The 20,544-nt window shown below is 36.0% G+C and overlaps 3 protein-coding genes and 1 long non-coding RNA gene across 6 annotated transcripts; 1 reads left to right on the top strand and 3 right to left on the bottom strand.

The window, feature by feature from the left end:
• The first annotated feature begins 328 nt into the window (after nucleotides 1–328).
• On the top strand, nucleotides 329–1,290 carry LOC113776103. The gene is made up of 2 exons (XR_003468973.1): nucleotides 329–553; nucleotides 757–1,290. It is a non-coding gene; the product is annotated as an uncharacterized LOC113776103 (long non-coding RNA).
• A 5,373-nt stretch (nucleotides 1,291–6,663) lies between these two features.
• LOC113776056 lies at nucleotides 6,664–8,068 on the bottom strand. The gene has a single exon (XM_027321126.1). The coding sequence runs from the start codon at nucleotides 7,960–7,962 to the stop codon at nucleotides 7,405–7,407; it is 558 nt and encodes a 185-aa protein (XP_027176927.1). The 5' UTR covers nucleotides 7,963–8,068; the 3' UTR covers nucleotides 6,664–7,404.
• Nucleotides 8,069–10,377: 2,309 nt separating this feature from the next.
• On the bottom strand, nucleotides 10,378–14,824 carry LOC113776384. The gene is made up of 8 exons (XM_027321526.1): nucleotides 14,531–14,824; nucleotides 14,033–14,116; nucleotides 13,341–13,375; nucleotides 13,125–13,236; nucleotides 11,730–11,803; nucleotides 10,942–11,072; nucleotides 10,799–10,847; nucleotides 10,378–10,714 (listed from the first exon to the last, which is right to left on the bottom strand). Exons 1-7 carry the CDS (start codon nucleotides 14,708–14,710, stop codon nucleotides 10,837–10,839), a joined length of 627 nt encoding a protein of 208 aa, XP_027177327.1. The 5' UTR covers nucleotides 14,711–14,824; the 3' UTR covers nucleotides 10,378–10,714; nucleotides 10,799–10,836.
• Nucleotides 14,825–16,719: 1,895 nt separating this feature from the next.
• On the bottom strand, nucleotides 16,720–19,280 carry LOC113775408 (ABC transporter I family member 1). 3 transcript variants are annotated; one of them, XR_003468880.1, is made up of 3 exons: nucleotides 18,924–19,280; nucleotides 17,319–18,801; nucleotides 16,720–17,015 (listed from the first exon to the last, which is right to left on the bottom strand). XR_003468880.1 is itself a non-coding variant. In XM_027320266.1 (2 exons), exon 2 carries the CDS (start codon nucleotides 18,124–18,126, stop codon nucleotides 17,437–17,439), a length of 690 nt encoding a protein of 229 aa, XP_027176067.1. In that variant the 5' UTR covers nucleotides 18,127–18,801; nucleotides 18,924–19,280; the 3' UTR covers nucleotides 17,022–17,436. The 3 variants fall into 3 exon arrangements, 1 of the variants encoding a protein (XP_027176067.1); XR_003468881.1 differs by having other exon boundaries at nucleotides 17,319–18,112; XM_027320266.1 differs by lacking the exon at nucleotides 16,720–17,015 and having other exon boundaries at nucleotides 17,022–18,801.
• Nucleotides 19,281–20,544: the final 1,264 nt, after the last annotated feature.

Genomic DNA, 20,544 nt, shown 5'->3' with positions numbered 1-20,544 from the left:
CACACTTTTATATGGATGCATAGTTTTGTTTATCAACTTGCAAAAATTTTTTTAAAGGCACATCACTATGAGCCTTATTCAATCATTTAAGAATAAATTTAGTAATTATTGCCTGAACCATACCTTATGCACCATTTACAATTTTTTTTTAATGGATATTGAATCTGCCCATCCTCATTTTCCAGATTTTCCTCTCTTTTTTTTTTTTTTTTTTTTTTTTGACTTTCCACTCGTGATTCGAGCTCTCTCTGCTGCTGCACTCAAGCTAATAAAAGAAGAAGATAAAAGTGGGTCACTTCGACCTTGTCTGTGAATAAAACGGAAAATGTTTTCCCAAATAATCTTAAATCCAAACACACTCATAGTCTGATCTGAGGGCTTCAGGCCTCAGCCAAAACTCAAGAAAAATGTGTGAGGCTGCGGAGAGCCGGGGAGTTCTTAAAGGGTTGTTGCCCCTCTCTGTATTGCCGATGATTTCCTGCCCAAAAATACATGCTTAAACAGCCCTTTGCAGAAAAATCAAGATGCTGAAAAGAACCATGTTGTTTCCAGGGTGCGTTTGGTAACTGGTGATGTTTGTGTTTTAAAATCGAGGACCGTTTTGGGTTATTTCTCAAAAATCTGTCTTGTTTGCTTTAGAATATCGTTGATGCTGTCGCTGTTGCTGTATTATTCCACAACCATAATCTATAAAGCCTTTTCTTTTGCTTTTAAGGCTCTGAGACTTCAGTAATATTCAGGCTGTGATGATTGCAGGAATCTTTTCTTGAGTTTGTTGTTGTTGTTGGGGCACGGAGTTCATCCGACCCGTATCTTGGCTGGGCAACCCTGATGGCATGTGAGCTGAGATTTTCTCATTCGCATAGGCAACTGGGAATTTTTGCAGCCATGGCGGTGTCTTCCTCCATTTTGCCTCCTCTTGATGCGGATCTGAGCCTAGTTGAACTGTGCATGATGATTTACTGTCTTCTCTCAACTTCCCGAAAGGAATGAGTTTGTTTAGTTTGCATTCGACATTTTTACTAGGTTTTATCGTGCTTTTAGACTCAATTTTTGAATGCTATAATTCTATCAGTATTTTGACCCAAGAAAATGAAATATCTGATCGGCACTAGGGAAGATAATTTATTTTCTGGCTACCAAACCTGCTTATTGCTCTATAATTTTGGCTTGAAAGCCAAGTGAACTGGAGTAATATGCCTACTTAAGCTAGATAGTAGCTAGTGAAAGCTTAGGTTTATTGACGATCAAATGATCACATTTATGCTTATGTAGTATGGTTGAGCTATTTTTCTTTGATGTTACTTAGGTCAATGCATGAGCTCTTTCTCTGTGGTGCTACGTAGGTGAATACATCATCTCTTTTTAGTTGAGGTAGAATGAAAATGGAGTGGTGATATCACTTTCAGTCCTGTGGTATGTTTTGATAAATCTTGCTTGGACTTGAGTGTGTTTGGATAGAGATAATTTGAAAAAAAATAATTTGCCTTACAAATCCCAATCACATTTTTATCTTTCCAATTACCTTTTTATCTCACATACATCACATCACATCACAAAAAGTGCTACGGTAATTATCTCAAATAAAACCTGTTAAAGTTCAGCAGTTCAGCCTGAAATAGGAGGTGAAATTCTTCATGTTGATTGATACTCAAAGGCGCGAGGGACTAAAGGTTCTCTCTTTATACATCATTATGGGGTTAATTATGGACAGAAAGTCTAGAATTGCAGGTTGTTCATCATTTGTTGCTATACTAACTTGAACTGAAAGCAGATCAATCTAGACATTCATGCATTTGTAGGTAAAAATAGAAAACCAAAGACACCACAACTTTGTGAACTAAGCAGTCTTTTAACTATAGACTGGAGTGACCCCTTATCCCTGATGCATATTGCTATCTTGTTTGTGATCATGATAACGAGGACATATCTTTTTTTTTTTTTGGTTGCGCTGTTGGTGGAAGACTTTGATTCAATTGTTGCCATCTCTCGATCGAAGAGTCGAACTAGGCTTTCTTCGCGTCCTTTTCTTCTTCCTGGTGAAATTCTTGCGGCTCTTGTTTCTGTCAAAGAACCAGAGGCCATAGTGATCCAGTTCTCTGGAAACTCATTTACATGAAACATAGGCATGGGATTGCGAACAAAGAAATGAAGAAAACTCTGCGATAAAGCTCAAAAGAAAAACGAAGCATCACACTCCAGAGAGATGGGAGGGCCAGAAGCTTTTAGGCATTCACTTCTCTTATAGGTTAAGTTTATAAGTATTCTGACAGGATCTGCCAAGCTTTTCTATTGTGGCACCAATATTTTAAAACGTAGCTTCTCCCTTCTCTTTTGATCTCAGCTCTTACAAATGCCATTGTTTCAGTAAACTCTGAAAGCCTGTATTGATCAAGACCACCTACAAACTGTGGAAGCTGTTTTGATCCTTAAATTTGATGGTTTTTTTATCTAAAAAAATAATAATGAGCACGATTTACTTTGGATTGCCCTGCTGCTTCAATTGATTTTTATTTTTTTTTAAATCTCAGATCTTGCAAATGCACTCTGTGTCACGACACTTTTAAAGGCTGCATTCACCATGAGTCTAAGACCGCCTACAAACTTTTGAAGCTGTTTTGACTTTTGGTCCATAGCAGTGTCACGCGACCATTTTTATTTATGACAACACTTGCCATACTGCACCTTCTGGTGGAATTCGATGCCAAAGGCGCGCTTTTGTATTAATCTGTAGGGCTTCAGCCGTGGCTTTCACTGGGCTGCATACGAGTAAAGTCGTTCAGCTTAATCAAAATTCAATTCAAATTTGAGCTCGATTTTGAATTTAAAAATACTTATTACCTCGATTACACATATATATATAATTTTATTTTAATTGTAAAATTACATATATATATATATTAATATTTTATCATTTGTTAAAAAAAATTATTAATTTATTCATTTTTTAAAAAATAAAATTTTTATTTTTTATTTTTTTTTAAACTTGAGTTTGTGGTTTACCTGGTTCGAATTTGAAGTTGCATTTGAATTCAAGTTCGAATTTGATAAAATTAACTCAAAATTCGATTCGATTAGGCTAAACATCGATTCAACTCGACTCGTTTGAAACTTTAGCTTTCATCTTGTAACAGAAACTAGAGGCCCAAAATGACCATCCTTTGTTTCTTGTTGTGCATAAAAACAATCTGTATAAAACCATACACGCTCGACTTTTTCATTCTTTCCACACATTTATACCAAACAAAGGAAATTTGACTCTTGTAGTACCCTCTAAAAATTAAAATAAAATAAAGTGGGAATGAAATGTCATTAGATTACAGAGCTGTGGGCCGGGAGGCCAAATTTATTAATCAGGGTACGGATAAGAAGCACGCTTTGGGCTGACCAATGACCATGATGCTCAATAACCGTTCCAGCTTCCCCGTCCCGTTTCCTATGCCACAACCCTTATCGAGAGACAAGTTCTAAGTGTATATATGAATCTTATTTATACTCCCCTTGGACCTGTTGTTTAATACCATAATCCTAGAACTAGTACAGTAAACAAGGCCGTGTTTGGCATATTGTTCTTGTTTTGATTTCCTAAAACTGTCTCAGAATTCGTGCTCTCCACTGGTTGAAATTAAAATGAATACACGAATAAAAAATGAGGCAGCAGGGGGCTGGGGAGTTTCCGAGGGTGTCAAAAAAAAAAAAAAAAAAAAAAAAGGCCCTTGGCGGAAATCTCAAGAACTGGAACTTTCATTAAAGTTAGAGGACTATATTGGACATTTGCCGGTTACGTCTACGGTGGAAAGTTCACTTTTCTGCCCAATGCAAGGAGGGCAACTGTGTTCTATGGGGACGCACAAAGACGGACAGATAAATGATGTACCGAGCACAGGAGAAAGCCGGTTGTGCTTGGATGAAATAATGCAATACATTTTAAAATTATGATAAAAGTTCTCTTAAAAATTGTTCATCATCTAATACCTATTACTTAGAAAATATTTTGTGAACACTCCAACCGAAATGCAGGTCCCAATGAAAAGTGTAGAGCGAAAAAGTGAATGTCAAAAAAACGTGAAAAATAAAGGTACGGAAAGGTAGACGAAATTGTTGTAACAAAAAATAGGTGAAATTTTCAATATTATTTAGTAAATTTTATACATGTCAAAACAAATATTGTGGTAGTTTTTATATTTTAATTGAGTTTAATATTTGAAATAATTGAAGCGTAAATATAAAAGAAAAAGTTGGGATATCAAACATGATTAAAATAAAGGAAGATGTGTAATTTTGGTCTCCTAACGTTTGGTCTATGAGTTAAACTAGTCCCTAATATTTTGACAAAAATAAATATGGTCCCAAATTTTTTATTTTAGGCAAATTTAGGATAACTAATAGAAAACTACAATATCTAACAGTCAAAATCAAGTAAGAATTAGTCAAATGTTTGACTTTATATTTTTTGGTCTCTAATATTTGAAAATTTGTTCAATATGGTCCCTTATATTTTAAATAATTATAGTTCAAATAAAATAAAATGTGAATTAGATTAAATTCATAAAAAATGTGTTCTAAATCTCATTAAAATCCTTAAAAGTAATTCACATTGTCAAAACATATCATTTAGCCTAAAGAGTATCTTTTCATTAAATTAATTACAAATAAATAATAACACATAAATCATATATAAAAGAAAATTTAGTGGAAAAAAGAGAATTTTAATTTGAGTGTATAGTAACTTTAATTGCAAACAGTATAACACAAATTGTTGTATGACTTGTGCATATGAGTTTCAATTGGTTATGGTTAGTCATTGTGATTATAATAACAAGTAAAGGTGATTACCAATATAGAGGGCTCACATGAATTTTTAAAAAATTTCTTGCTATTTCTTCTTGGCTTTCCTTTATATTAAATCAAACATTTCAATAATACAATTTAATGTATTATATTTATTTTCATCTTAAATTGATAATTTTATTGAATAATTTAAATAATTATAAAATATTTATTTCAATTGAAACTTAATTGACAACTAGTTGAAATACCAAAAAAAAAGAAAAAGAAAATATTATTCAATCAACTCACTGACATATAGTTGTTTATATTATAATAGAATATTTAATTAACTATTTTAATTTATCAAATATAAATATTGGGCATTAGATGATGAATAAATTTTTAAGAGGACTTTTATTGTGATTTTAAAATGTATTACGTTTTTCATCCAGGCCCAACCGGCTTTCTCCAGTGGTGCCCGGATATCCTTCTTTGTGCGTTCCCACATGGCACAGTTGGCCTCCTTGCATTGCTTCTGCCTACTATGGGCAGAAAAGTGAACTTTCCACCGTAGACGTAACCGTCATTTGCCCAATCAATCAGCTTAAATGAAAGTTGGAGAACTTTTATTGAAGTCTGATGGTTGCACTGTTGCAGCCACCATTAACTGAAGGAAAAATGAATGAGGCAGCAGAGAGCTGGGGAGTTTCTAAAGGGTTGTTGCCCTCTCTGTTTTCCTGCCTATGATTTCGGCAATTCTTTTTGAAAAAAGAAAGAAATTAACAGCCCTTTGCAGAAATCAGAAACTGGAAATGTTATCAAACGAGGCCTGTTTGGATTGGAGATTATTTCTGAAAGATCTGCTGAGATAGCAGTGCTTGTTTCATCACAACCTTAATTCTTTGTTGTTGCTGCTGCTGCTCTGCTGTGTAGTCATAATTACTGATGCCTTTTTGCATTTGGGCGTTGAGGTTTGTGTATATTTCCGGGCAGTGACGATGAAAATCCTTTCTTGAGTTATTGATGGCGAAATTCATGGAGGTAAATTCGAGCCCGTATCTTGGCTGGGCAACCCAGATGGCGTGTGGGATGAGATAGGACTCATCCGCATATGTAACTGGGAATTTGCAGCCATGGCGGTGTCTCCCTCCATTTTGCCTCCACTTTTTACAGATCTGAGCCTGATTGATCATTGCATGTATCTTCTCTGTATCTTTTAATTACTCGATTGTTTTTGTTTCAGTCTTCTGGTATGTTGATTTGTTGGTGGATGAATTCCATTGGAAACAATACATTGATGGACCTAGAAGCATCAAGTCATTAAGCCAGGAGCAACCAAGAAATTTTATGCAGCAATTATCTGTTATGAAACATTAATTTTGACTTTTACCCCCTTGTCATGTTAGTGACCATCTTCGTTAGGGCTAAAGACCAGTTAAAAGAGTATTTTCCCACCTCCTACAGTCTTGGTACTAGTTTTCCATATGTTTTGGGGCTCAACAAGTAGAATCTGCGGTCAACCATGATTTGTTTGATATAATTCGGTTTCTGTTTCAATTTTGGTCTTAGGAAGTTGATGCTGGTCATGCACTGATCAATTTCCGGCACAGATAAGCACATCTGAGTTCCATATATTGGTACTTTGAAAGGGGATTATTCAATGGACAGATCTTAATTAGGAGACTAAGGACTCTAACGTATCTCACTCGTCAATCATTTTGCAGCGATCTTTGTTATATTAATTTTACTGGTTTTACACATGGACTTATGCTTTGCTTTAATTACCCTGCTGCTATAATGGTTTGCTTCAATGGTATCGCATGAACATCTCTGAGGACACTTTGGGCTTTGACACTACAACTTCTGGTCAATTTTGAATATCAGGTGTGCTTTGTTTCTCTCCTGAGCCCCCCCCCCCCCTTTCTGGTGTGTTGCATGATTTTGGTAGCATTTTACTAAATGCAGCAAATTTCAGTTTCGAAAAATTGCAGGATCTTTAAAATTCACTTTGGATAATTTGCACTGTGGTATATCAGAAGAGAGATGATGTCAATATGTAGTGAAAAATAAGCAAAATCCATTTACATTTTTAAAGAAGACAGAGCCTGATTGTTCTTTATTGCTGTCCTTTGCTGTTAGGTTTCGTTTTAAGGACATATTGAGGACAACAATATTGGCTAATGATAGTCTCTCTGTTTGCATATCTAGAGTTTTGGTAGTTTAGTTTAGAGATTTGAAGCTTCAAATTTCACACTCCACAAGAATGTTATCAAAGACGAAGTGACCAACTGATGTAGGGAAAAATTGTTTTCCTGATGTTTCTGGGGTAGCCTATGAGAGCCTTAGCTAATTCACTCTTTCCTTCTCTAGTGGGGAAAAACAAAAGATGATTGCAGAATACAAATACGTTATTAGGTATAACTATTCTTTACAGAATATATTTGGGTGTCTCTACAAGCTAATAAAATGACCTAGAATTGCAATTTGTACTCCAGCTGCAATGTCTTGAACACTTCTTCGACGAACATCCTGCTGCCAAATTTCAGTAAGTAAGAGTTGTAGTGTACTGAACTTCAGCAATCCTATCATACGGTGACATGATAGGTGTCTGAATTTGGTAATTTTGATATGGATTCAGGTGGAAGTTCCATTGTAGAGGTATTGATTCATAAATTCATACTGCCTATTAACATTCTGCTCCAAACGATCCCAAACAGACTGCCTCTCGTCATCTGCCTCCGTAGGCCTCACCCATGGATGTTGAATCCTAGCATGTTTCCTTAATTCATCATAATTCCCAGAAAAATCACAAGATTCCAGAGCACAACCCCGTGTTCCCGAGTTCATGTACGTGCGAGCACCTTGTACCACAATCCAACCACTGATGTTTCCCCGAGAAAGAGGGCACACAAGTTCAAGAACCCGTCTGTTTCCACAAGGAAAAGACCCGTTTGGTTGATCAGTGGAAGTTGATTTTGATGGGGATAACCCATGCAATTTACAGAACTGATCAAAACAATTTGAATGGTGGTAGCTTGTGTCACAGATGAATTCCTGGTTCTTTTGAGCAGAACTACTTTCCACAGAGTTCTTGCAATTCCTGCTATTAGTCTTTGATTTGTTGCAATTGTAAGGAAATGTCCTTGAATATTGATTGGAAGATGAGAGATTCAATCGTATGTCCTTCAGCATCTTAGATGTTTGATGGATGCTTTTTATAAGAGGATTCAAGTTTGGTTTTCTTGATCAACTGTTTGAGACGAATTACTACTTTTTTTTTTGTGCTAGACTCAGAAGATGGGGCTTTCTGAATTTTTGATGAGTTCGATTCTGTGACGGATTTCTCTCAGAAATAGAACACCAAAGTACGTTCCTGATTGATCATTGTCCACGTGAAACTACATGGGGTTTGTATTTATAAGTACAACGCAGGGTAGGATACAGTTGAGGTGAGAATCCTAGGAAATTTTCCAAAGTTCAATTAGACAGAAGAAAGAAGGTGTTTATTGGAAAATTTGAACTGGCATTCCTTCAAACACAAGGCAGAGAACCACTCAATAAATTTGGACACAGTTGCAAAGGTCAAATAATACTTTAACATGTTAGATCAAACTAATTAAAGCACATTAATAAGTAAATCCTAAGGCTCCTCCATCTGGAGGAAGTGGAGAATTGAAGTTGGAGTAGTTAAATCATATTGATGATCCGTTCATTCTTGAGGACGCATCACTCACATGGTTCCAAAAAAAAAAAAAACAAGTTTGGATTGTAAGTTATTTGAAATATTTTTACTGTAACACTTTTTATGATGTGATGTATGTGAGATAAAAAAGTAATTGGGAAGATAAAAAGGTGTGTTGGAAATTGTAATGGTGATGTCAGCAAATATATTTGACCAAATAATTGGCTGTCCAAACACACTTGGCAATTGGAAATTGTATGTTTTGAGACTGTCAAAGAAAGACAATCCTGCATGAATTCATGCTGAGGAAAGTTCTAAGTAAAACCACCTGATGTTATTGATGAACCTAAGTAACACTAGTGAGTTCACCAAAGGCTTCCAAATCCTGAGTATCTCATGACTTTCCACTCTCAGCAGGAGACATCTTCTTCTCAGAAAATGCTTTTCCGGTCACATGGTATGATTCTTTTCATCTGCACGGCATTGTGAATAGCTTGAATACCTGTCTGGATGTTGTGCTTCCAAGGTACACAAAATGCACCGCCTTGCCGATGCCTCTTAAACAGATTAAACCCCATAAAGCAGCTCAACCATTTCTCATATTATAAGGCACCTGATGTTGGGGCCATTGAAGTATCATGCATTCCTTTAGTCGCCTGTTAGTAACAAAACATAGAACTGTAAACTGATATCCAACGGATTCTTGGCAAAAAGTCTATCACTCTATCCCAAGAAGCTGGAGAATTGTCTTCAACTCTATCCCAAGAATTGTCTTCAATGCCAAGGTAGGCTTCCTCTTCGTGGGTGCGCTGAGGATCAATGTGAGTGCCATGACTCGATGTGCTGAGGATCAATCTCAGGTAGTTGTCATCTCTGCTTCGCCTCCCTTGCATAGCCGCCTTCCCTTCCATCTTCATACATTGGATTGGGTGTCACTTGGCAGATGGCTTAATCGAGGCGAGCACAACCAATAACTTAGACAACTGTTCAACACCAAACACAATAACTTCGACTATAATCTCTACAGGATCCCTCCTTTTATATCTTTGGCCGATTTGCTGATTAGGCAAATTTTATGAAGTTGAGAACCCCAGTATATTCGATGTTCGAGTACTCCAAAATTCAACAGGAGACAATGATCAATTTCTCGAACACAAATTTTAACAAAATAGTCTAGGATCAATTTCTCCAACAATAGACCTTAGGATCATTTCTCTACAATTTATGGAACCTGACAATTGGGAGACCCTAGGATCAATTTCTACAATCCAACAAGTGAATACCTAGAAAGACTAATTCCACTTGTAGGACATTTATGATCATGGCACACAAAGATCAAGAAAGAATCACACTAAGGCCCTTTGGAAGGCAACCAGCTCTATTCTATATCACCAAAACCTCACCTAGTACAACAGTTCATATACATAAGAATTATAGTCGGCCAAAACCAACATAGGCTCAAGAGTAACTTAGAAGCAAAGCGATTAACATGTATGTATAGAAAAATAAAGCGACTGGAAGACTGTACAGCCCAGTTTCTAATCCCATCTGAATGATAATGCCATGACAACTTTAGAATCTAACAACTTACTAGTGAATAAATTTGTAGGACTTGACTAGAAAACAAAAGGGCAACTACATGAAAATTCTATCTCTCTACAGTTCCGAATAAAGAATGTTCAATCACATGATTTGTAAATCAAGATTCTTCAAAGTTATTTGATATATAGGGGGGCAACATGCAAAAATTTTACCCATATTATTCAGCAGTTTTCTGTAAGGTCATGTTAATAGGAGTGCCCAAAACTTTATCTTGGAAGGAATGACTTGCTCATGGTTGCATATCTTGGAAAGGGAAGACTTTTAGCATATCAATTGGTAGTGGAAAGGATGTGTATTTCCTGACCTTATCCACAACGACCAGAAGCAAGAATAACAAGCCTCTCATTAAGGGTACAAGAAACAACTCCAGCAAATGTACCACTCAGTATGCTTTAATTGCAGGGCCTAATATAGTACCTCAGGAACCAAAACAAAGATTGTTACTGTTAAGCCAGAAACTCAGAAAGAGATCAAATACATGGTATTTAAAATTATGAAAATAATTGAAAATCTATACAGAAGAAAAAGGTAGAGCAAAACAAGCACCAAGGCTTTGGGATGATTATAAGGTCTTTGAGCACATCACATGACTTCTCTACCACTTTGTTGAAGTTCAATCTTGTGTGCAACATCCCCCTTCAAGTTTATTGAATAAGTTACCTGTTATAAAAAAAAAAATTGAAGGTTACAGAAGTTCAAAATTTAGATTATTCAAAGGACAAATCATAACATGTTAACACTCACGAGTTCTAGGGAACTGACTCTGTGTAGAAGAAAACCATTCACCTTTTCCCTGGAAAAGATACAAAACAGTAGAAGATGGTTATCAATAATGCTTCAGGCAAAACATCACCTTAGAAGATTAGAACTAAGGATGAAGCACTCACTTGTTTTGATCAAATATCCTACGAATTGGAGTAAGACAAGGTCCTTTGCCCGGTTGATCAGCATTACCAGGCTGTTTTGCACTCTGTTTGTGAACATGTTTGGTACAAGCATGGCCACTGAGGTAAGCGTCCTACTAGGACAAAGTTCATGTGCAAAGATTCAGGAGATTCAGGAGTAAGCTTTATGATACATGAAACATCAGAGAAGTACTGGCCTCTGAACTCAGTGATGTCAGGAATTTTGGGGAAAAGGTATTTGCTTTGAAGGTTTACTATTTGAATGCTATGGACAGAATTTGATCGCCAAAACTACCACTCACCACTCGATGATTCAAAAACATTTCATTAAGACAGAGAGGATTGTCTTTAGCTTCCGTACTTCCATTACAAGCTAACAGTGGGTGGAAACCAACAACAATGCGCCTTTAGCCCCAATAGGAAAACCAAAAAGCAAACCAGAAGATGTTAATAATTGAAAGTGGGTTGAATGTAAAAAGTATGCAGCAAGCTGCCACGGATGGTAGCAACAGGCCTTGAAAGAAGAAATGTAATCCTTTTTAAGAAGTAGTGCAAGATTCTAAGCTTTAGACCATTGGTTTTTTATTCTTTTACTGCATGGTCATACAACTAAGCTACACAATAGTTGCAAAAAATTTTCAGAAGAAAAAAGCTACTTTTCATTTACCCTTGAAATTGGTTCCAAAGTTGCCAACCTTATTTTCAGGAAGATAAGCCACAACATTGTTCACATTAAATTAATTTTTGTCCATTTCCAATAAATAGCTTACCAGTCACTGGTGCTTTCTTCCAGTGTCTTCGTGAGCCATAGTAACTGATGCTCCATAGCACCAGCTGAAGGGCCCTGGAGAATTCAAGTTTGTTAAAATGAACCATCAAAAATGTCTTTGTTATTCACTGAGAGGTAACAAAAAGGAGAGTGCGGGAAAAGAGTTAGTGAAGTATGCAGCTAAGGACCATAATGGTCCACTAGAAAATGGAAGTATGTTTCTTCTTCTCTTCATATTCATTTAACAGTTGCGGACACCATTACAGGATTAACAATGAGCTGGTTCAAGTACGCAGCAAAACATAGTAGCTCTTTGATCACTCTAGCTGATCTATGACCTCAGGCAAGGACTGCCAAAAGGGTGGGACCTAGGTATAAAAAGGTTCAAGTGAAATCTAGTTCTAGGAAACCTGTCAAAACTCATAAATGCGGGGCTATAAGACAGATGAGAAGAGCTTAATAACAGGGATTGTGCAGTTACAGTGGAGCATACTTCTGGAGAGGGCAAGAGAACCGCTTATGTGTAATATATATAGGCATCTCTTTATTCCGAAACTGAACATTTTCAATGCCTACATATGATGTAATCTCTTGAATGTAGGCTTTTTGCTTCTGAATTTGAACTTTTATACATATTGACCCGAACTTTTAATTAGTACACTGAACTCCCCTTAAAATCAAACAAGTTTAGAAGGTATAAAGTGAATGGGATTATGTTCAAGTAAAGAAAGAATAAGATCAAATCCAAATCCCCAGGCAATTGTAAGACAAAAGTAAATGCTACTTAAGCCACTTTCTCCTTAGCTTTGATAATTTCCATGTCCATCTTACGGGGAAACTTGGTTTTTCCTTTGAGATTTCCAGGTTCTTATATAATCTATTTTCCGAAGAGAATAACACAATGCGAGTATCATTTAGGCTCATGCATCTAGCACTCCTGCACATGGTATTTATTCTTCATTTCAATTCATCATCAGAACCATGCATCAAAACCATGTCTCAAAACTGTACAATTAAGGTAATGTCCTTAAATGGTTTCACTGAAAACAGGGATGAAGGCAAAATCTTGAAATGGGGAAACTAATTCATAGTATAGATGCATCTAGCACAGAAACTGGGGCCACCAATTACAGACAGAATCTTCTGCAGATTTCTATGATGTATACCCCTTAAACACAACAGTAGATTCAAAGAACTAGAAAGCACTATTTGAAAAGGCAAGGGTTGCCAACCTTACCTTGACCCTACGAGTATGCGGACTGCTCCCAGTCAAACAAACCAAAAACATGTATCCTCAACGTCAATTGATTTTTAATGATACATCAGAAAATTAAATGACTACTATTACTTGCAAGAAAGGGAATATTCAAGTTCATGTGTTAAGCATGATTCATACCTGAAATAACTCTGTATTCACAATTACAATATCCAAGGTATTCCCATATTGAACTTTTGTATGCTCGACGTAGGAACCAGGTCTTTGTCCTTTGAATGATTTTGTTGTGTACCTACAAGTTACAGCAGCTGAAGAGAAATTGGGAAAAAGGACTCATAACAAATTTGAACCTCCAACTAAAACTGCCAAAGTCAGACATGGTAAAGGATGGTATACCAGGGAAGTTTTAGAGACTGAAAATACCACGTGGCCTGTTAGGAAAGAAATGCATGTTAGTTGCTTATAGCTAAAACTACCAAGTAAAACAAGATCCTAAATAACTGATGAGATCCCAATCAGACCCATAATGTAACTGGTGTAATTTTTTGGTATAAAAACTAAATTTTGCTACCACAAGGATACTTCAAAAGAACAAGTTCAAGATGAAATGTATTTTGCTCTACAGAACGGAATATATGAGGAAACTTCAAGAGATGATGAACCATGCACAAATTATCAGATTCATGAAACTATTTGGCACAAATAAATCAGGTGTAGGTGACCACAAACAACCGTTCCTCACAAGAGTAAACCGTACTTTGAAGAAGAAGTAGAATTTATTACAACAGCAACGAAATCAGTTTCACTATTAGTACATATATTTACAGCAATATCAAAAACAGTAATCTTTTCTGCAGGAGACAGGTAGGTAGGTGACTGAGAAAATATCCATTGCTAGTTTCTAATGTTAACCGATTCCTGTATTGAGTTTATTGATTGCCTGTCATTTTTTCAATATGTACACGTCTAACCAAGCAAATTTTACCTAATTGTGCTTATCTAGGTAACTTCGAACTGGGCGAACAATCCAGCATAAAGGTTTCACCCAGCATAAAGGTGCATTAAACGATTAAAAAGTCATGCCTTACATTCAGGCCGAGAGGATCATTTTCTCCAAGTTCACTAATGCTCACTACAAATTGTACTTTGTACACTTTTGCCACCTTCGCCATCTGCATCAACATTACAGAGAATCCAAATTTCCAGTCAAATCAAGCACCAAAAGCAAGATGACAATAAAGCAAAACTCTCACCGCATAATTGGATGGCTTTAATTGGAACAGCTAATAAACAAACATTCATATTAAAACTACAGAGAAAATCCTATCAGTACTAGTACTGTCAGATGAACTAAATGATCTCTGTACAAGAATGCCTTTCGGCCATAACCTAAACAACAAAGCAGTAATTAAATCCAGCCAAGAAACAACCTTCAAAGTCACCAAATAAAACAGATTAGACCAACAGTTCAAACCCAATAATCCAAACCTCTAATTTAAAACCCGGTATCTAATGAAAAGGGATGAAAAAACACAAATTTTTCTTTATTACCAATAGAAAAGCCATGCAAACTACAAGAAACTGACCAGTTTGAGAAGAAGGGTCTGTTCTTTTTCAGGCCTAAAACCTCCTGCAACACTCATAAAGTACGTCTCAACAGGCCTGCTGCTACTCTCAGTTCTGTCACCCATGTTAAATGCAAGGTAAACACAGAAACAGAGGGAAATCTGTGTGATGAAAGTGCAAAGCCATGAATGTTCCTTCATTATTATTGCCTGAACTTAGTTCAGATTCCAGACGGCTGAAACAATCAAAAAGAATACCACCAAGTTCCCTTAATTTTTTTTGCTGATAGTGGAAGAACATGCGCATAATGCGGCATGTAGATCCGATAAGTACTGAGAATGGAACACTAGTTCTTACTGCGCAGGCATTACGTATATCTCTTCCAATTACGGTGTGTGTGTGTGTGTGTGTGTTTTTTTTTTTTTTCAATTTTTTCCCGTCTCACTTTTCATAATTCATTTTCTTTTTAAAGTTTCAGTAACTCTTAACCGGGTAAGAAATAAAATACAATGGACTACAAAAACAAAATATAGCCAAAAAATAATTATTTCATTCTATTACATTTTATTTTTGTAGTATGCTATATTTAATTTTTTTTTACTTTGTTAGTAGTTGTTAAAACTTAAAAAAAAAAATTGAATAAAATGAGATTCTTACCAAGGATACGTGTTGATACACGTACTTTAAATCTTTCTTCTCCCAAAAGAATTCTTAAACCTTTTTTTGCCTTCTCAAAAAAATAATTAAATCACCTTTCAAAGTTGAGGAACCATTAATGTTAAAAAAATTAAAGGAAAAAATGCCTAAATGCCACCTCGAGAAAATAAGAGTAAAATTATATTAACGTCCATGTTAGTGATTCCCTTTCTATTTTTTTTTTTTTTTTTTGCCTTGAGATCCTCTCTTAGTTTCTAGCACTATCTAATTTTTTAAAACCAGTGAGAAATTCACTTTTATATTGATTTCTTTTACTTTATTTTTAAGTCTTATCTATTTTATTCTACTGTTATAATGAGTGAAACATGTATTAATAAAAAAAAAAATATTTGAAGGCAACATTGAGAAAACTGAATTAACACAAAAAATCACAAAACATCCAATACTAGTTCGAAATTTGGAATTGAAAAAGCCCTTGATTTCAAAATATGTAGTCAACACTCGAAAGTGTTGATAGTTATCAATTTTACAATTACGTCTCGTCATATAGTTTCCTTATCCCGCGGGCAACAACTTCTGTTGTTTGGTTGGTTATGGTAAATACTAAATAATGTCCATTTTGATGAAGAAATGAACAATGGCGGGGGTCCATCATTCACTTTTTCAAGAGATATGAAAGGTGCTGAAGATGTTACCAATTGGTATAGGCAATCAAGAAATAGCAAATCGGACAAGTCGTCCCATCATTTCCTGAAGAGTTTCTAGAACTGCTCACTTTTCCTGAGATACAATTACGAGTCCTAAGAAGATTTATGATTCCAAAGCACTCAAAACCAACTACAAACATGTGTCTTGTGGACCTTGGATCAAAATCATTATATCAAGTTATGTATAATGTGTCTATAACATTCCAACTATCATTATTGAGGACATTGAATCAAAATTAGAATACTCCCTCAGTTATGTCATTGGGACACGTTTTGGATTTTTAGATTATTGAGTGAATAGTGACTAACCATAAAGCCAATAAGAGTTGCCTCAACTGGTAAAGATCGTTCGCCTTGTTCAAGAGAAGCTCGGGTTTGAGTTTCACTATCAGCAGTTTCCAATTGATAATCAATCTGTAACAAAATAATTAAAAAAAGCTGCAATCACCTCGTGCTGGGGTAACCTTCCTCCCCTCCTAAACTTTTTCCTTGCTGAAAATAAGAAGGATAGAGTATATAACCCTCAACCAAACCAGGAAAGAAAATGGAAAAGGACCCTGAACTGAAAGCATTTGATATTGCGCTGTCTTTACTCCGTGCAGTGAACAGTCCCTTGAGCCTTGGATTTTAGTAACGAGTCACCAAAGCCACTGAATACTTTGGAGAATGTTTGAGCTCCAAATGGAATTTTGATTTTTAGATCGTATAACCAAAGAAGGCATCCCATGTATTACCGGACGCAAAATCTCCATTCAGAGCTTTTACTTTTCTAGAATTAATGAAGTTGTGAAATGTAAATCCCATCATCTTTGATACGATGTAACTTTTAGTGCAAATTTGTGGAAGTACAGACATTGATTTCCAGTGCAACTGAGGCAAATATATTGAGGAACTAAAGATCCCATCTTACATTGAGGCACTAACAAATTCAGATTTTGCTCTGATGCGATACAAAATGGGAATGCTGGACATATCGCCCAACAGCCCAACCTTAGTAAAGATAAAAGCACGGGGGAAAAAAAAAAAGAAACTCATCCCAACCTTCCCAGCGTTGTGGCGAGAGCGAGAATGAAGTGCAGATTGCTGAACTACTTATCCTCAACTTCCCAAGAATTAATTTGGTTTTCCTTGAGCACAGGCTCTGCAGCACAAGAATTCAAAGATGCTATTGCCATGATCACAAAGCCATATAGATTGAAGACTAAAATCATGCAACATGAACAACAAAATGTTGGATGAAGGCAACAAAAGTGTTGCATGATGGATTTCTGATTAGTCCATGCAAGGATGGTTATTTAGAGGCCATGCACCAAAGAATAGAACCAGAAACAAAAGAAAGACCGTTATAGAATAAGATGCCTGTGTCTCACTGCGTTTTCTTTAAATGAAAGATGCGGATGCAATTTTAGCAAGCACAAACTCTGTACATAAATGTTAAACTTACAGTGACAATTAATGAAGAATCTTCATTTTGTCTGAAGTCCTACTTGTGATTTTTGTTTGATCCATGACGTTTCTCCAATAAACCATTTCACATGTATGGATTAGGAACATCAATATCCTCAATCTAATCCACCTCGATCAAGCATGTCTACTAAAGTCATCCTCCTTGGGAACCTTGGCGGCAATCTTAAGATCATTGCATCGTCAATCTTAATTGGCAGATGAGTGGCCACAATGACGATCCCTCCCTTCTTTCTGTGCTCTGCAATTATATATTCTAGCAATTTCACCCCATCATCGTCCAATGCCACTGAAGGCTCGTCAAGTAACCAAATTGGCCGATCAATTGCTAACAGCCTTGCTAGCTGCAGCCTTTTTCGTTGACCCATAGAAAGCATTCTTGCTTTCTCTTTTGCCAATCGTCCAAGCCCCATAAGCTCCAAAGCAGGCAGAGACCTTCCTTGCTTGCCTTCAAGAACTTCAAACCACTGAACATTGTCAAGGACGGTGAACTTATCTTTGATAGCATCTTTAAGAGAGAGCCAATTAAGCTGAAGCTTGTACTGATGGAAAACGCCAGATTCTGTGATGTCATGACCATTCCAGAGTATCTCACCTGCTGATGGTTTGGAAAATCCTGCTAACATGCGCAAGAAAGTAGTTTTGCCTGAGCCATTGGTGCCTGTCAGCACAAGTGCACCACCATCATGAACAGAAACATTTACATGACGAAGTATTTGCTGAGCATTTCGCATGCAAGAGACATTGTTCAGGACAAGGCGAGGAAGCGGAGGCCTACGCAAGGACATTATAATCTGTAAAATACTCGGCCAATGTTCTTAGCAGTACCAAAAGTCCAGGATAATACGATGAATAAAGTTTCCCTTTGGCCAAAGCCAGTTATAAGAGCTGCAGGAGTTTAGATGTGCCAAAGAGATTTCCAGTCAATTTTGAAAATAAAATCACCACTAGGTTATAAAGACAACAATTACTTGATATTAGAATATTATGAATTAGACGAAGAAGTAGATTGAAATGCGTAAAATACAGACGTAGGACAGAAACAAGGTCTGCAAAACTCTTCAAAATTTCTATTGCGTGCATTGATTTCCTAGTCAATATGATCAATGAACAATCTCAATTGAACTTAATGAACATTTAAGCCAAAGGACAACCGTAAAGGAAGTGCATATGGTAAAGTAGACTGATTAGGAAATTGATACAAATGATCAATGAACTGCCAGACTAAGAATTTACAGTCAGCAGTAGATAATTACTACTCATTATTGACATCATCATTGACCCAACCAAAAAAAAAAGAAAAAAGAGCTGGAATGAAGACCAAATAAGCTAAATAACTCGATCCCAGGCAGAGAACCCAACTATGAATACTCATCTTTCAAACAGTCATTCTCACAAACACCTAATACGCATGTGACATTTCTATAACCCAGATGCGTCACGGGGCGACTCTCCTGCAGTTACTGAAAAGTTGGAGCAAAACTTCAAGATAAAGTAGAACTCAAACTTAATTACGAACAAACATAGAGGTGAGTATAGCTGCAAATTACGTGAGTGAATATTGGAAGTAAAAAACTGCTCTTACGGCTTCATCTGATATTGATGGATTGCCCAATGAAGAAATTTCCCGTGAGCTCTATTAGCTGGGTTGATGCTGCTCCTTTATTCCCTGCACAAGTTAAATCAATGGGACGGCTCAAGAAAGTTTCAGATGCAAATGTTTCTGATCTTCTTTCGACTTCAGTTTCATCAGACAGAAGTCTTTTGGGCGGAATAGTATTTCAATTATCAAGAATCAAGTCAATTTATGTAACATTTTTGGACTTCGGGCCTAGCCAATCGAACCTATTTCAACTATGTAGAAATCATATGTTAAATTGCACGCATTTTAGATTAATCTATCTCCTAAGACGTAAGCTTATCGTTACTTCATAAATGTCCGAAAACCTAAGTTAAGTTGTTAGGAATATTAGTCAGATGGTGATGAGACTAAAAGTCATATACTCTAAATTAGGAAAAAGCACCTAAGTTATTACTGTGCTTATTTCTGCACCAAAATCACCATTTGTTTTTCCGGTATTAATTTAGTCACTAGTCACTCAATTTATTAGTATAGTTGCTAAGATTGGTCTTAATGACATGAGCATTCATTAATTTTTTTTTAAATAAAAAAATATGATTTTTCACATACACCACTAATAATTCTAATGCGCTGCACTAGGGTCAATATCAATATTATATCGCCAAGTAGTGATAATGAGTCAAATCTTATCTACTCGGTTATAGACAAATTGTAAATAAAAAAAATATATCCTATCATTATTATTTGTAACCAAGCAGTGTCAGTAGAATTTGCAATACCTTCCCTTTTTTTCGATGCGATAGACTATGATTGCAAACGAATCGAATCGCTCGCGAGCCGCTCAAATACGAGTTCGAGTCGAATTCAATCAATATCGAGTTCGAGCTGATCAAGTCGAACTCAAATTCAAAAATACTAAGTTTGTTAGCTCGCGAGCGACTCGTGAGCTCGATTATATATTTTTTTATTTTTTATTTTAATAGTAAAATTACATATATATATATTCCTAATATTTTATTATTTGTTAAGAAAAATTATGATTTTATTCATTTTTAAAAAATAAAATATTTATTTATTTATTTTTAAAATAAAATAATTATTTTTTAAAAATATTTTAAGCTCAACTCAAATTTGAGTCTCGAGCTCGACATTTTGAACTCATCGAGTTCGATCTCAAGTTCGAACTTCGTAAAATTAATTTGAGACTCGACTCGATTAAGTCAAAATTATACTCAACTCGACTTGTTTGCACGCCTACAATAGACCTACACTTAATTTATACTAAGGGAAGGGGTACCTGAAAAAGACCAAGGAGAGATCGGAAAGGATTGAATCACTACCGTCCCAGACGGGTGTACGCCCGTTTAAAAAAACACTTAAAGTGACGGGCCACATATAATGGCAAATGGTGAAAGAACATTTGAACCGTTGACCTCCCACCCCACCAAATCTTACAAGCTATGGTGGTAGCCAACAGCTAATTTGCAATACCTTTCTCAAATATGTACTTAATGGTAAAGGGAAAAACTCGTTATTATTTCTAGGGAAAATCGCCAATTTAGTCCCTAAACTTTTTTTTTCCGTCAATTTAGTCCCTATATATTATTTCTAGCCAATTGGATCC

This window comes from Coffea eugenioides, chromosome 6 (genome assembly GCF_003713205.1).
Source record: "Coffea eugenioides isolate CCC68of chromosome 6, Ceug_1.0, whole genome shotgun sequence".
Taxonomy (NCBI): Eukaryota; Viridiplantae; Streptophyta; class Magnoliopsida; order Gentianales; family Rubiaceae; genus Coffea; species Coffea eugenioides.
This window is presented reverse-complemented; position numbering and strand designations above follow the sequence as displayed.

What these genes read in the sequence shown, in the direction of transcription:
- LOC113775408 (XM_027320266.1), bottom strand. Translation starts at nt 18,126, where the DNA reads ATGTCCTTGCGTAGGCCTCCGCTTCCTCGCCTTGTCCTGAACAATGTC.
- LOC113776056 (XM_027321126.1), bottom strand. Translation starts at nt 7,962, where the DNA reads ATGCTGAAGGACATACGATTGAATCTCTCATCTTCCAATCAATATTCA.
- LOC113776384 (XM_027321526.1), bottom strand. Translation starts at nt 14,710, where the DNA reads ATGAAGGAACATTCATGGCTTTGCACTTTCATCACACAGATTTCCCTC. An exon ending in AGACCCTTCTTCTCAAACTG is followed by an intron (nt 14,117 to 14,530) that starts GTCAGTTTCTTG and finishes ATGTTGATGCAG; the next exon opens with ATGGCGAAGGTGGCAAAAGT. An exon ending in ATGATCCTCTCGGCCTGAAT is followed by an intron (nt 13,376 to 14,032) that starts GTAAGGCATGAC and finishes CTTTCCTAACAG; the next exon opens with GCCACGTGGTATTTTCAGTC.